At 45.4% G+C, this 15,013-nt stretch overlaps 1 protein-coding gene across 14 annotated transcripts in view; it reads right to left on the reverse strand.

Annotated features, from left to right (window-relative positions):
* LOC120387326 (transient receptor potential cation channel subfamily V member 2-like) overlaps positions 1–15,013 on the reverse strand; it is a 29,968-nt gene that overhangs the window by 3,354 nt on the left and 11,601 nt on the right. For 5 of the 14 annotated variants that reach the window (XM_039507907.1, XM_039507898.1, XM_039507909.1 and 2 more), the window contains 12 exons: positions 10,046–10,310; positions 9,517–9,653; positions 8,797–8,949; positions 7,734–7,874; positions 6,918–7,216; positions 6,309–6,485; positions 5,675–5,833; positions 5,451–5,546; positions 4,846–4,916; positions 3,214–3,379; positions 1,026–1,092; positions 631–938 (listed from right to left, as the gene is read on the reverse strand). In XM_039507907.1, coding sequence (XP_039363841.1) covers positions 631–938; positions 1,026–1,092; positions 3,214–3,379; positions 4,846–4,916; positions 5,451–5,546; positions 5,675–5,833; positions 6,309–6,485; positions 6,918–7,216; positions 7,734–7,874; positions 8,797–8,949; positions 9,517–9,653; positions 10,046–10,266 — 1,995 coding nt within the window. In that variant the 5' untranslated portion in view covers positions 10,267–10,310. Of the gene's footprint in view, positions 1–630; positions 939–1,025; positions 1,093–3,213; positions 3,380–4,845; positions 4,917–5,450; positions 5,547–5,674; positions 5,834–6,308; positions 6,486–6,917; positions 7,217–7,733; positions 7,875–8,796; positions 8,950–9,516; positions 9,654–10,045; positions 10,313–11,478; positions 11,538–11,962; positions 12,133–12,531; positions 12,900–15,013 lie in introns of those variants that run through there. The other 9 variants (XM_039507899.1, XM_039507904.1, XM_039507905.1 and 6 more) reach the window with 9 other exon arrangements.

Consider the following 15,013-nt stretch of genomic DNA (forward strand, 5'->3'; position numbering starts at 1 on the left):
CCACCAGAGTGCACAGCCCCGCCTCCCTAGAGCACTGCTTTACCACGTTATATCCAAATTCGTGTTATATTGAGGTAGATGTGTATTGTGATGCAGCTGGGTTTTATCCAGTGTTTTATTGGCTGAAGGTGCTGTCACTCAATCTGTAAGGAGGCCTTGCTTGCATGGAGCCTCTGGAAGACCAGAATCAGCTCTCCCAGGTTGAGGAGCTGGAATAAATCTCCCCATAAACTCAGCTGTTAATTTCCCTCAACAAGCACCATTTGCGCAGCGTCACTTCCTCTTCCCTCCCAGAGGCAGGGAAGTGACAAAGCACCACTTAACATGTACAGTCCCATCCATTAAGGTGGTCACAGTCTTTACAAGTAGATCTGGAAGGCACATATCTCAGCACTTTAGATACTAGGGTGATGGGTACTATAGAAATGTGGAGAGAGAAAGATCTCATTACACTTTTACTACTTTAAATAGAACTTTAGAGCTCAGTGAAAACGTGCGTCAAATCTTATATCCCAGTGCATGCACAGCGGGAGAGAATGTGTTGTAAATGGCTCCCACAGGCCCACATTTAGCGCATAATATGTTCTAAGGCCTATATTGGAGACCAGGTGAGTGGCGCAACAGACTTACCTGCAGCTTCCAGACGCTCTTGCTGTAACCAGAGACATTGGTGACAGTCTCACTCATGAGGGCGATCAGCATGTTGAGCAGAAGGATGTAGGTCAGGATCACGAACAGCAGCAGCAGCAGCATGACAAAGTATTTGAATTTCACATGCTCCTGGAACTCCAGGTCCCCCATGCCGATGGTGAACTTGAAGAGCTGCAAGGAGGTGCTCAGCAGCCCACTGTACACAACGTGGCCTTTATCGCCATCCTCCGGGGTAACAGACTTGTTCTGGGAAGCCGGAGGGGCACCCCCTGTGAGGGTGACCAGAGCTGTAACAAAAGCAGAACAATGAATGTTTCTCGGCACGTCTCCTCCTGGCAGGTCTGCCTGTAACACGGTGCTGAGTCAATCCTCACCTGCCGCAAAGCCAAAGAGGAAGATCACGTAAACCACGAGGAAGCGTAGCAGGTCCCTCAGTATAGTCTGGAGACAGAGCAAAAGGCAGTGTTATTAATCACCAATAACCTCACATGAGGTTTAGACAGCACAAAATCACCAAGAAAACAGGAAACTAGCGCACCTATCAAATAATGATATTTGGCTCTGCATCAGTTCTGGCAACATTAACTCATTAATCCCCACAGTCCCTCGCAAGGGAGGCAGTTCAGGAAGTAGTTTTACTCCCATTCAATAGATGAGGATGTGATACAGAGGCCCACTGGTGGTTCACTGCTCTGAGTCACCAACACCTATCAGGCCTGACAAACTCAGTACACCTAACTCATTGCTGTCATCATATTTATCTATAAAGAATGTTGTGAGGGACCAAAGGAAAGCTTACGCCATACTGGTCATCATAAGCATTGAGAGATGCGAGTATAGGTGTTATTTTAAAAGCTGTATGTATATACAGAAAATATTTTTAGAATCTGTGTTCCAGGCAGGGTTGATAAGCAGCTTTCACCAGACAAAGCGACGCAGATCGGCCTATCCACCCTGTCTCTAATGTAAACTAAGCATTTTGAAACCAATACAGAGGAAGTGCTATTTGCATATGAAGTCAACAGTTTGACTGGAGGGGGGAGGGAGTGAAACCAACAGGGGAGAGCACACAGGAATCTGAGCACCAGGGGTTTTCCTGCCTCTAGAAACAACCAAACTTTGAAGAGAGAAAAAATGATATTTTGTGATCTATTTCACTTAGGAACATCCTTGGAGGAAGGGGGTGGTTCACAACAACCTGGATCCTAAATTGAATGAAGATCAGCAAGCTCTGCATAAGGTCTTTGAGGGCGAGAAATGTTTTGAGATACAGGAGAGTAGCCTGTCAAGGTTATATTAGTCTCTTAGATGCGTGTTATGCTTCTGATTTATTATAACCATCTCTGTTTCCATAGTTCTTGCTCACTTGAATCTGTGATTCTCTGTTCTTTGTAAATACACTTTTTCTTTTTATTATAAATTCATCTCAGGACTGTGATATTAAGTAAAGAGTGCATCCTCAGCTGAACCAAGCAAGCTGGTGGATACGTGGTCTCTCTGGAGGCAATGGTCTTGGTAATTACTGTGAATGTCCAGTGACAGGGGCTGGACACCACAGGGAGACTCTTCTGAGGTGTTCGGGGACTGCAATGCAGAGTAAAGGCTGGCAGAGTTCTGGGCAGATTGTTTGGGTGTTAAGAGACTGGGGTGTCAGGGAGCCAGCACCCAGTTTAGCAGCAGCAAGTTTTTCTCCCCCTGAGGCAGGGGGTAACAAGATGACTCTCGGGCCTGAGTGCCCCGAGAAAGCATCACAGAGGCAGTGCAGATATAAAAGGGTGAGAGACTTGCTCAAGGTCACACAGCAATAGGTAACAGTGTTGAGCTCAGAACTCAGGAGTTCCTGGCTCCCAGCCCTAAGTTCTTTCCTTCAGACCCTGCTCTCTTCAAAGGTTGAATACGACATACAGTACAACCTCAGAGTTACGAACACCTCGGGAATGGAACTGTTCATACCCCTGAAATGTTTGTAACTGAACAAAACGTTATGGTGGTTCTTTCAAAAGTTTACAGCTGAACATTGACTTAATACAGCTTTAAAACTTTACTCTGCAGAAGAAAAATGCTGCTTTTAACCATCTTAATTTAAATGAAACAAGAACAGAAACAGTTTCCTTACCTCATCTCTGACATGCTTCTCCAATCCTGAGCACCACACACAAATCTGCTTATATGCCTCAATCCAGGCTTTCCAATGCTAGGAAACATCTCCTGAACAGACTGCCACTCTGTGTTTTGTGTTGTGTTTTAGTTTGGGCGGATTTTTTTTTGTGACAGGCTGCTCTGGGGGGACCAAGATGAGTCCCAACAAACTCATTTTTATTTGTGACCTGAGCCAGTATTTGAAAACCTGCTGCAAACTGAGCTAGTCGTCTGCCTCATGCAGCATTCCACCTCCCCCAAGAGAATACATATACTCCAATGGCATGGAATTTCAGTGGCCACAGCCTACGTATTAGCTCCTTGCATGTTTGTGATGGTCCTGACAGGAGAACAGTAACTGCAGCATTTGGACAATGCCTCGTGTCCCTGAGCATCTCTTACAGAGTGTTTCTCCATACTGACCTTCTCTATCATGACACAATAGATCCCAGTCCACTGGAAGCCCCGAGTGTAGTACAGCATGTTCACCCATCCCAGCAGTAAGGAGAATACCATTGTCGGCACATAGTCTTCTGAACCCACAATATACAGCACAGCTGAAAGCAGCAGCGAGAATGCCTGGAGCAAGCTGGGGGAAGGGGAGGAAGCAATCATAGTCACACAGTGAGCTGAAAGTCTCAATGCCAAATCCTTTTTGTGCCACACTGGGCAAAGCCAGCTGCATCTTGCAGCATTACCCAATGGGGTATAAAGTGGCAGCTAGTCAGACCCTGTAGTTATAGGTGAGTTAGTATCTAAATCCATCTGTAACCTACTTTCTGCACAAATATATTGTAGATTCATTAGACGTTAGCAAAGTTCACATTATGGAAAATCTCAGAGATACTGGGCCTGACTCTCATCTCTTTTCCACCAGATACATTCACATACACCAGGCCTGATTTCAGTGGAGTTACACATGTGAAACTGGTATAAAAATGGAGAAAATCAGACACATCACATATAGAAATACACACACACACAAATTATAAAGTCTCTTCCCCTTAACAAAAACACCTCGCTCTCATATAGTGCTCTTCAACCACTGATCTCAATGTGCTTTACAAATGGATGTCAGTGTATTATCCCCATTTTACAGACTGGGAAACTCAGGCACAGGAAGACGAAATGTAATGCCCAAGGCATTACATTTCAATGGGAGCCACTGGTGGAGCCAGAAATGGACTCCTGAGTCCCAGTCCAGTACTCTGTCCACTAGGCCACCTGGGAGTTGTTCTTGGAACTTAAGGACCACAGACCACAAGTTATAATTCTATCTACCGAGGATTGCAAGCTGATTCGTGGGCATGGGCTTGCTGCAAGAACTGCAGGGTTGGAAGCCCTGGGACAGCATGCCCCGGAGCCCCGCAAGGCAGTCGTTGAAGGGAAGGACGCCCCCAACTACTATGCTACACTTAACACTAAGATAATTACTAACAATTAACTAACAAAGGTAACTCTGTACAAAGATAAGAGAAAGCTAGGGAGTAGCGGAGCACTTGATAACAAGAGACCGCTGTTCCAACAACTGTCACAGGCGGTAAGAAGGAACTGAAGTGGGGTCGGGCTGGCAGTGTCATACATAGAGCGCCATATCGGTGCCACTCCAGGGGGCCCCACAGCCAGCCCGATGGGTAGCTGCTAGGGAAAAATCTTCCAACATCCGCGCATGCAGCGTGCGCACTTAACTGGAATAGATATGAGCAAGCACTCAAAGAAGAAGTTCATATTATTATCATCTGTATTACAGTAGCACCTAGATGCCCCAACCAAGGGTCAAGGCTCTATTGCACCAGGCACGGTTCAAATGAAAAAAAGCGAAAGACAGTCCCTGACCCAGAGAGCTCACAATCTAGGATTATGACAAGAGGCAAGTGGTGGAAGAAACCAGCAAAGAGTTGGTTGGAAAGATGACATAGCAGCAGAACAAGCTATGTGTGAGAATGGGTCATTTCTGCTCACCACCCACCTAGCTACCTTGTGCTAGCTCAGCTGCCTCTTAACAGAGGTTTGATTTCACATTAACTTTCATTTCCCACAACCTAAAGAACGTACAGAAAGACCTCAATGCAGCCATCAGAGAACACGTTCTTCAGGCTCCGCCATCTCCTCAAAAAGTACAGAATCTATCCAAAAAGAGAGAAATCAACAGGGACAGTTCGTTAACGCAGCAAGACACGTCTGAGTCTATTCTCTGCTGGGATAATAATCTACTGCACAGTGAACGGTTTCTTCATTGCCTTTTTATTTATATCATTTGCTCCAATGACAGAAAAATTCAGACCATCCCTCTTCAGTGATGGAAAAGGGCTCCTGGTAACAGAAAGCCAATAAAGAAATAGTAACTGAGCCATAGATCTTGTATGTGTCTTTTTAATATAGTGTATCCAATAATTAATGTATATTTACTATTGTGTAACACAAAACCCCTCTTGTGATCTTTTACATTGTGCCCATCTTACAAATCCTCCCTTTCTGTCATCCTTTGCTTGCTATATCCTGCTTATATTGCAAGCACCTGATGGCAGGAACCTCTCCTTCCATTTATCTGTGAAGCTTCGTGCACATTTATGGTATTATGGAAATAAATAAGAGTGGTGTACCAATGCCATGGGGATGGTTGTTTTATTTCAGAGCAGATAGGTTAGAAATCTTTGTACCTGAGCAATTATGAGATAAAAGCCTCCCAGGAAAACAACGATCTGTCCAGTGAGCTGCAAGAAGCCGATAGCTGTGAACTCTGCTCGAAATGGAGACTGCGAGATAAAAACAAGAATATGAAGACAGCAGCAGGAGCTGTAGCCACCCAAAGCCCTTTAAACCTCTTAAACCATAGCCCCAACATTCAAGTTCACTCCACCCCATCCAAGTAAGCCAGTCCTACCTGTAACTCCAGGGGACGATGGTAAGCAAGGACCGTGAAGATGGCCATGAATATAAAATAACAGAAAAAACTCAAGTAAAATCTCCTGGCAGCAAATGTGTCCCATTTGTGCTGAAGCAGCTTGTTCAGTGGCTCCAAAACCACCATCTTGTATCGATTCTAGGGTGAGGAAGAAAAAATAACATGTCATCAAGGATCCAGAATAACCATAAAGCCTTCTTGATCCAGTGTTGGAATTCAGTGGCCAGAAGCCCTGCATGTCTATTTCATCAGACTCTCAGCATGAAAGGACGCTGGCATCCTATTGGACTTGGATACTGCCTGCGTCCTATAGCCCTGTATTTGGAGAGATCCAGGCTAAGTCACTGCTCCACGCCAGGGAACAGAATATAAATGTCTCAAACTCCTTCCTTATTGCAGATTAGCAACAAATCTGAAGGGGTTTAATAACATTAACTATATATGTAAAGTCCTCATCATTAATAATGAACAAATTCACACATTTTATTTCCCTAAAATAAAACAATCTGAAATGTCAAATTAATCTACATGATTTACATAATTTATGACAACACTATAAAAAACTGGACAAAGACATTCTGTATTTGATTTTAAATAAATTCTCAGGACTCACTGGTGTGTCACTGCTCTCAGCAAGGATCTTCAGCACAGAGTTTTTCTCACAACTATCTACAGAGGACAAGTCATAGAGAGATACATGGACGGGTCCATAGGTCCATTCAGTGAACTTGCGAGACAGGTGCCAGTACTCTGGATCCTTGATCTCTCTTTGGAGAATGTGTCTGAAGATCTGAAGGGAAAGTTTATGTTTATTATACTAATTATACATTAGGATGTAAAATTAAATTCCCAGCGTACCTGAGTTGTCTTCAAACCTGTAACCCTGCTTCCTGCATACACTTTGCAGATATGTCCTTGGTCATATATATGATCTGGCCAAGAACTTGAGGCAAACTAAGCACAGCTTCTATAAGCTCTGTCAAACGAGTAACAACTCTCAGCCCAGCCCAGGAGCTCCCATCTGTGATCACATCAGCACAGTTCCTAACGAGAGGGTCTGGAAGAGGGTTTCTTCATGCCTCCTGCAGTGGCACTCCTGGAGAGTCTCATGTACAGTAACGTAGGATGCATGTACATCAGACCCAGCCTCTAGGCAGGGGACTCACTCCACTGTCCTCACTATTTCTAGCCATGCCCAGAGAATCACTCTCATGGCGTTTACCTCTACTTTGCCCTTCTTGGCAGCCAGTTTCAGTGGCGTTAACCCAGCCAGGTTCACTATCTCCTCGAGCTTCTCTGCTGGGTTAATCTTGGTGCCTGCCTTTAAGATCTCATCATACATCTTGCACACTAACTCGGTATTCTGCTTGGTGTCATCTGCGATCATCACCAGGGCATGGAGAACTGTGTTGCCCAGGGAATCCTGTTCCTGGAGCCTGGCTTTCTGGTAGGGGTTATCAAGAAGGTATTTTATCACATCAAACTGGTTGGTGCAGGCAGCCAAGGAGAGGGGAAGTTCACCTGGAAAGATGGAGGCAGGGTTTGAAAAAAATAAAAAAGTAGTTTAGGAAGAACATTTATTTATCTTAGTCTGCAGAGTCTTGTTACTGTAACAGTGGTGGGCTTTTTCTTGCTGAATCTCTGTATTCAGGCTTGGATGTTTTGTAGTTAATTGGTATAGAAAAACAATCCCTCGCTACTTCTGGGAGCGGCTGGACCACTTTGCCAGACTTTGGCTGCACCCAGTCCCTCCATCTATTTTTGGGCTTAGTCCACACGTGGGAGATCTGAAGCAGTCCCATGTCCCTAGACAGGGACAAGTGCACACAACTGAACAGCAGGAGGCAAGCACCGCTTGTTCACAGGAGAGCTCAGTCTGGTGAAGAGGTTTAGCTACCCCAACAGGATGGGACACCTGGAGTTATGGGATGGAAGAGATTACACCAAATGCATGGAGTGGCAAACGCAGGATGAGACAGTGTCTCCACATACTGCAGGGTTCCCAGATAGCAAGCTGGAGCCTGCAATGCTAGCTTACCAAAATAAAAACACACTCCTTCTTTCTTCTTCCTGAAGAATTCACCATGGGCTCTGGCGTGGACGTCGGCTCCATTCTCTACCAAGAGTTTCACTAAATCTAGGTGCCTCTTCTCTATGGCAATGTGGAGTGCAGTCTGGCCTAAGGAAACAGGCATTACAGTCAGAGCTTGTTGTGATTGAGCCAGGGACAGATGGAGCAGGAAAGGCCTTTCCAGAAAACCCCACCAACATATCAAATCACCCACATCAATACTGTCAATATGGTAAAATAATCATGGCCTCCCAGACATACTGTGTGCAGGGAACTGGTGGCAAATGCTGACTTTGCAACAGCGACCACTGGGAATGCAATTTGGACACCGAGCACATGAGCTGTCAGACACAAACTCCCCCAAGACTATGAGGAGCTGAACAGTGTAATTTCTCTTAGAGCTACGATAAGATCTCAGATCTGACCATGAAGGAGTAATAATGATCTAGAAAGATAGAGGTAATATACATGCACACAGGGGTATGTTTCTTTAGAAATTTGCTGTTAAACGGATAAATCCACTTGGCAGAACTCATTCATTTCTTAAATGTAACACGTTTTCACTGAATAATACTACATAATCTTTTTCCTTCTCCAAAGCACTTTACAAACCTTAACATCAGAACCTCACCATAATCCTGAGTAAATAAGCCAGTATTACCCCCATTTCTCAGATGAGAGAACCGAGGCACAGAGAGGTTAAGTGAATTGCTCAAGGCCAGAGAAGTAGGTAAAATCATAGAATATCAGGGTTGGAAGGGACCTCAGGAAGTCATCTAGTCCAACCCGCTGCTCAAAGCAGGACTAATCCCCAGACAGATTTTTGCTCCAGGTATCAGAGACAGAATTAGAACTCAGAAATACCCAGCTCCCTTTCCTGTGTTCAGGCCATCGGTATACGCAATCCACAAACGAAGAACTCCAGCATACTATCAATTACGCATCCATCCAATTCCCATTATTTTCCATAGCTGCTGCCTTGCTGATTATTGACCTCAAAGTCAGACACGCAGTCCTGGAGAACCCTTACCTGCATAGTAACTATTGGTGCATGCAGCATTGACAAGTGGCCTTGGGTTCTCAGTCTTCTGGTCTATTTCTAGCAACAGTGGGATAGTGGCATTTGTCCCATCTTTTAAATTCAGCAGGGCTTTCATTAAGCAGGTCTTACCCGTTTCAGCATCTGGTAGAGAGAAAGACAGCACAGAGAGGGGCATAATTGTGCTTTGTACATGACTGCACCATCACTTTCGTCTTGCCCAGAACTTAACTTTCAATGTAGCATTAAATACATTAATTAAAAATCCCTTTCTCACAGTATTTCCAGCCTGCATTAGAAGCAAAGAGCTTAGAAAAACCATACTGCTTGGCACTTTACATCCACAGATCTCAAAGTGCTTTGCACACAGGTGGGTAAAAGCATCATTATCTTCATTTCACAGATGGAGAAAGTCAGACATGGGAAAAGGAAGCGATTTGCCTGACACAAGGCCAGTGGCAGAGCTGGGAGCAGCACCCAGACCCCTGTGCTCTAGCCCTAGACCACACCAACTCTTGTTTGTGGCTGCAAGAGGTTCAGAGTCCAAACTTTTGATTTGGTGGAAGGGCGTATTGTGGGCAGGGGGAGTTGTGAGCCTAGAGACTTTTGGTTTGGTGCTTATTCAAAGTGAGCAACAAACCCTTTGAGCTATGCAGGCCACTATCAAGGCATGTCTGTGTTAAATCACCAGAGTACTGAGCCTGTATCTACCTGTATATCTTGAATCGGAGAGAAATTTAGAGGTCCTGCTCAAGTAATCAAGCAAACCATCCAGCTCCTCTGGGTTACCCCTCGAGACAGCACCAAAGAGTCGATCTCTATCAAACCGATTTGGGTCCTTTTGGCTACTGGAGAAATGTGAAGAGTTAACCACGTTTTAGACACTCCACAAGAGACTATGTACCAGTCTCCCATGATGGGAGAGCTGCCATGGTTTCACTGTAAGAAGAGTGATGGGCACGGCAGAATTAAACTCTTTAAAGTTAAAGAACAAAGAGAGAGCTAACTCTCCCAACCCCTTTTTTTGTTTGTTTGTTTGTATTGGCCTCAGCATCTTCTGGTTCCAGACAGAGGTGCCCTCTCCGAGTGTGGGGGAAAGGGGTAGTATGTACCCCTCGCCATCTGCATACCACCCCCTCAGGAAGCATGCATTTTCACTCTCTTGCAAAGTTTCTGGCACCAGCTTGAATTTCACTTAGTAATGGAAGGCTTCCCAAGGGCAAATCCCACAATTACTTACTTGCTGGAAAGTCCTGGTCGATAATTCAAGTTAATCATGATTTTTGGATCAAAGTCACTCCTCTCTTTCTGATAAGGAGTCTCTAGGGGTGGTTTTTCCTTCCCTTTATTTTCTCCCTGTTCACCAGTTGCAGATCTACCTTCCTGGATGCTGTCATCCGTTTCGATCAAACCTATCAGCCTGTTCTGTGACAGGCCTGGCTTCTTGTACGAGGTATCCATGTCTGGTAGGACGACGCTTCAGATCATCAAAGTTGCTCCCAGATCTGCAAAAGAGTGAGAGCATTCATTCGATATTGCAGCTGAATTAGCCCTCTCACTTGCAGTCCATCCTTGTCCACCCTGCTCCTTCCTTCTCTCACAAAACAACAGAGCTCCCCATAGGACTGACCTAGAGGTTCCCAAACCATTGTCCAGGGATCCCTATGGTCTGGTAGCATCTGCACAGTGAAACGTCGTTATTGACTTGTTGAACACCTAGAGTTTACTCAGTGCTGTGCAGACAGAGAAGGTAGCACAGTCGTTGCCCCAAAGACTTTTACCATTCAAGGGCCTGTACCTGCAACTGTATCTATGTGGGTGGGTCCCGTCAAAGACCTGCTGACTTCAGTGGGACTCTGCCCAGGTCTAGGAGCTTGCCTGCACCCATCAGATTGGAGGATCAAGGCCTTAAATAGTCTTTGGGGCAGGGAAATAACCAAAGAGAAGTTGTAAAAGCAGCTTAGCGAGTACAGACCAGCAGGGTGTGCTTGGCAGCATGTCCCATTTGGAGATTACCTCACCTGCTATTGACAGATGGGGTCCTTAGATAAAATGTACTGCACGGAATCCCTTAGGACTCAGCAATACGGGAAGGGGAGGAATAGCAACATTTAGGACACGGACACCATTGCTCTTGTCTTAATGTACCCAGTAAAGGCTAGCTACCAAGTGGCCCCATGAGATAAGATTATTAACAACAGGCCTTCATTGGAAGGGAGCATTAGGTTTGCTCAAGTTCTTTGTTTGAAAGTAGGCAAGGGGGATATATTTGCAGGGTAAACTCATGCCTAACACACAGTATGTTCCTTGTGCACTGCTGCATCACATACTGGGGCATGAGTGTGTATGGCCTAACATCTCCTCAAAGCTGTGGCATGCTCCAGCCACTGCTATCCACAAGCGCCTGGGCTCTGACCCTCTGATCAACAACCCGGGCACATGCACATACCGTGTACAGCAGCTATTCCGGTAATTATTGCTCTCCTGGCCTGAGCACAGTGCAGCCTCAGCGCTCCCAGCCAGGGAGAATGAAGCAAGATCTGCTGTACAGCAGTGCTGAGCACTAGCCATTACAGTACCAGGCCAGCCCACCAGAGCCTAATATTTCCAGTATTCTTTTTCCATCATTTTGAGCCTTCTCTTTACAAATATCTGCTTAGATCTCAGACCCACCTGTGCAAGCTCCCGCTGAACACACGGATCCACTAGAGGAGGAAATGACTTAGAGGAGGCTAAGAGGAGGCAAGGAAACACCCATGACCAATTCAAGCTAAACAACATCAACTGTGCCTTCTGCACATGCACTGTCTGCAAAGAGTTAACAGGTCCTCAGGAATATCATGCTGCAGGGTTGGAAAGCCAGGCTCCCTATTCTGTCAGGGCAGCATCACAGGAACACAGTATAAGCACCGTGCTATAGATTAGGATGCAGAGAAGCTTATTTAGATCTAGGCAGTGTATGTTTACAAAGCAATTTTCATGCAGTTCACAGCAAGAGAAACGCAAAGGCACATGCAAAGAAAGTCTATATTAACCATTTTATTTTAAGTTGTAACAGGGCTTCAGTCATGCATCTTAGGCCCCATTCTATTGCCAAGCACCCCTATGCACCCACAAAAAGTCCCCTACACACCCTTCATGCCCTCCCCACAAACACTGTGGCAGCCACAAAGCCTTCAGAGAGCTAAGTGATTATTACTCATACCACACCCAGGTTGCGTTTTTGTGGCTTCTTGTTCCTGAATTCTCTCTCAGCTGCAGTTTCCATCCCTTCTCGGTGCTTTAAAGATGTACAGTCCTATTTACTCAGAAGGCATTTCAGGTTTTCTTTAAAAACAAAAGCAAAATGTGTCCTAAAAAAGACCTTACAAGAAATACACTCCCTTTCTGGCTCCCTGGAGAATCCAGAGGGCATTCTTTGCTCCCCAGCTGAGCTTTCCCCTGTCTATTCAAGCTGGGGGGGCACCCCTTAGCTGGCTGCTAGTCAACCAAGCCACTCTGAATTGCACAGCAGAAAGCAAGACCTGCAGTCAAATGAAAAGCAAGACCTGCAGTCAAATGAAAATGCACATGCTGAGCAGGGGCTCCACCCAAGAAATGCTGCTGCCCTGATAGACGGGTCCCAGATGAGCTTACAGAGGCTGACTGCCCCTCAGTGCACAGGCAAATGCCAGTGATCACTAGCGAGAGTGCAAAAGTGAAATGAAGATTTTAAAAAGCTCTTACACAGAGGTAAGATTCATCTTACACTGCAAAAGAAACGGTGCTCCTTTTAGCACTCACTACTGCATGCTGATGATGAGAAAGAGCATCCCTAGGTGGAATCCTGGCTGGTGCCTATGAGGAATCCAGGCTGCTTGTAGGGAGTAGCTATTGATTCTGCACTGGCTAGCCACTCAGTGAATAACGGAAGAGCAGCAAAGCGCTTGAGCAGGAAGTGACTCGATGGATTTTGCAGTAAGAAATAAATCCATATTAGAGAGCCAATGAGGGCAGTTATACTGGCAATGTTTGACTCAATCCGTACATTGCAAGTTGTATTCTTAACTCCTGGTTACCCATGCGGAGGGGTAGAGTTTTGAGGCTGTCAACCAACCACAGGAGGCTCAGGTCTGATGGGAGGTGCGTAAATTTTATCTTAGCTCTTTCTGTAGCCAGTGGTTTTCCTCACGAGTATGTCACAAGGCTTAGGGATCAGCCCCAAGATGAGCAAAGTTGTCACGGAAACGTATACCACCAGCCCACTTCCTAGGAAAGCCAGTTTTTCCACACATAGCTTCACATGCCCAAGCTGTGGCAAGGCTCAGATCAGAATGAAACAAGAACCAGCTTAACCACAATGTTAACAAGAAAGACCCACAGTATCAGCTGCACAACACGAGCCCAAGGGATAGCACAAAGGCATCCCAGTTCTAAAGAGCTGGGCTCTGTTGCTCCAGTTTTCAGCAGCACAGTTCAATGCGCCATTGCTCCCAAGAGATGCAGCACTGGACAAGACCCCTTGCAGATAGTCAGAGACCCCAACGCAATAATTATTTATTGTTGATAGCTGATGCTGTAATTCTGATCTCATCTACATGCTCCTTCTTGATGGAAGACTAACTTGGCTGCATCATGATGGAGAGCAAGGTGCTGGGACAACCGCTAGTTCCCACTCCAAAAATATGATGTATAGGGAACCCAGCTGCCATGCCAGGCCAGTTACACTGCGTGGCAGTTACACTGTGGGTGAACCCAGGACTGGAACAGATGGAGGTGCTGCAAAGCAGTAATGAGGCGAGTTGGCAAAACTTAGAGAAGGTATTCTTAAAACCAAAATTAATGCACAGGTGAAGGATTTCATACTGATCATTCATTTTCAGCTTCCTTCCTCTAATGCAGATGGGGAATTTTGTTCCATTCCTCTCTCCAACATGGTCTGCATTGACTCATTACAGCCAGACCTGAAGCGAAAATGCTGAGCTGCATATTCGAGATTAGGGTGGTAGATCCTGACTGTGGTCTTTTCTTTGTGGGCTATATCTTGCCCTGTCTGTGGGATAGTGGGGTCCTACTATGAGAAGGGAAATTCCATCCGTTGACATCTTATTAAGGGAACCTTTGATGCAAGAATTGCCAGTGCAACTGAATATGTGGTACACGTAGCCTGATCAGTCCATCAGTAAGTTCCCAGCAATGGTATACTTCACATTCACCAGTCGCAGAGCACTTCAGCCAATGCCCCGTGGTCTCTTCAGTTCTTTCTCCTCCTCCCCCAGCAGAGTCAAAGCCTCTGGAGTTAAAGTAACCTCCATTATTTTCAGCAGTGTCGGTGCAGGATGACATTCAGAGCACCCCCCAACCACATCAGCACACCGCTTAGCTGGGCCTACAACACCCTTGAGGCCCAATATCTTGAGTGGTCTTCTGCATTGCCATGTAAGATACTGAGCTCACAGTCTGAATGTTTCCATGTGACCAGCTGGCAGTTACAGCACATCACTTGTCTCTGTTCTCCCAGACTCTAGAGACTGTGGGAAAAGGAAGCTCATGAAAGAATTATTTTTATTTATTTACATTGTACTCAGTGCTCTGAGAGAGCACAACCAAAGTGCACGTGCCAGGCAGGACCATTTCTTCTGCCTTGTATATGGTACTTTGCAGCTTGAAACATCACATAAATAATTAAGAAAGTTATGATAGAAGATAAACCTCACATCTAGCATGGCTTAAGAGGGACAAGGAGAAGGGTTTTCAGATTCAGTGGTGCGCACTGATTCCTGTTATATTCCAGAGCCATAGTAGCAACTAGAACTATTTTAAATAGTTAACATGAGCCGGTCTGGGCTTCCTGCTTATTTCGGTTTGTCTTGTATAGTCCAGAATGAGCAGCAGAAGAGGCCCATCACCAACAGGCTGCTGCATAACCCAATATCTGTAACAAGAGACTTCAGTTTCAGGTTTCAAAGGGGTTATTCATATAAACCAAAGCAAGTTCACACAAAAAGAGCCCTTTAACAGGATCCTTTTAACATCATAACACTTAGTGTAGAATAAATACAATTAAAACTGGTTAAGAGATCGAATGAATTTAATTTATGCTGAAAAGCAAAGGGTGAAATCAACCAGCTCTTAGCAACTGATGTCAGTCAACAGATAACTAGAAGGTTGTGGTTTTGGGGGGGAGGGAGAGGACGGAATATATATATAGAGAGAGAGAGAGAGGTGA

This window comes from Mauremys reevesii, linkage group 20, assembly GCF_016161935.1.
Source record: "Mauremys reevesii isolate NIE-2019 linkage group 20, ASM1616193v1, whole genome shotgun sequence".
In the NCBI taxonomy this organism is placed as follows: domain Eukaryota; kingdom Metazoa; phylum Chordata; order Testudines; family Geoemydidae; genus Mauremys; species Mauremys reevesii.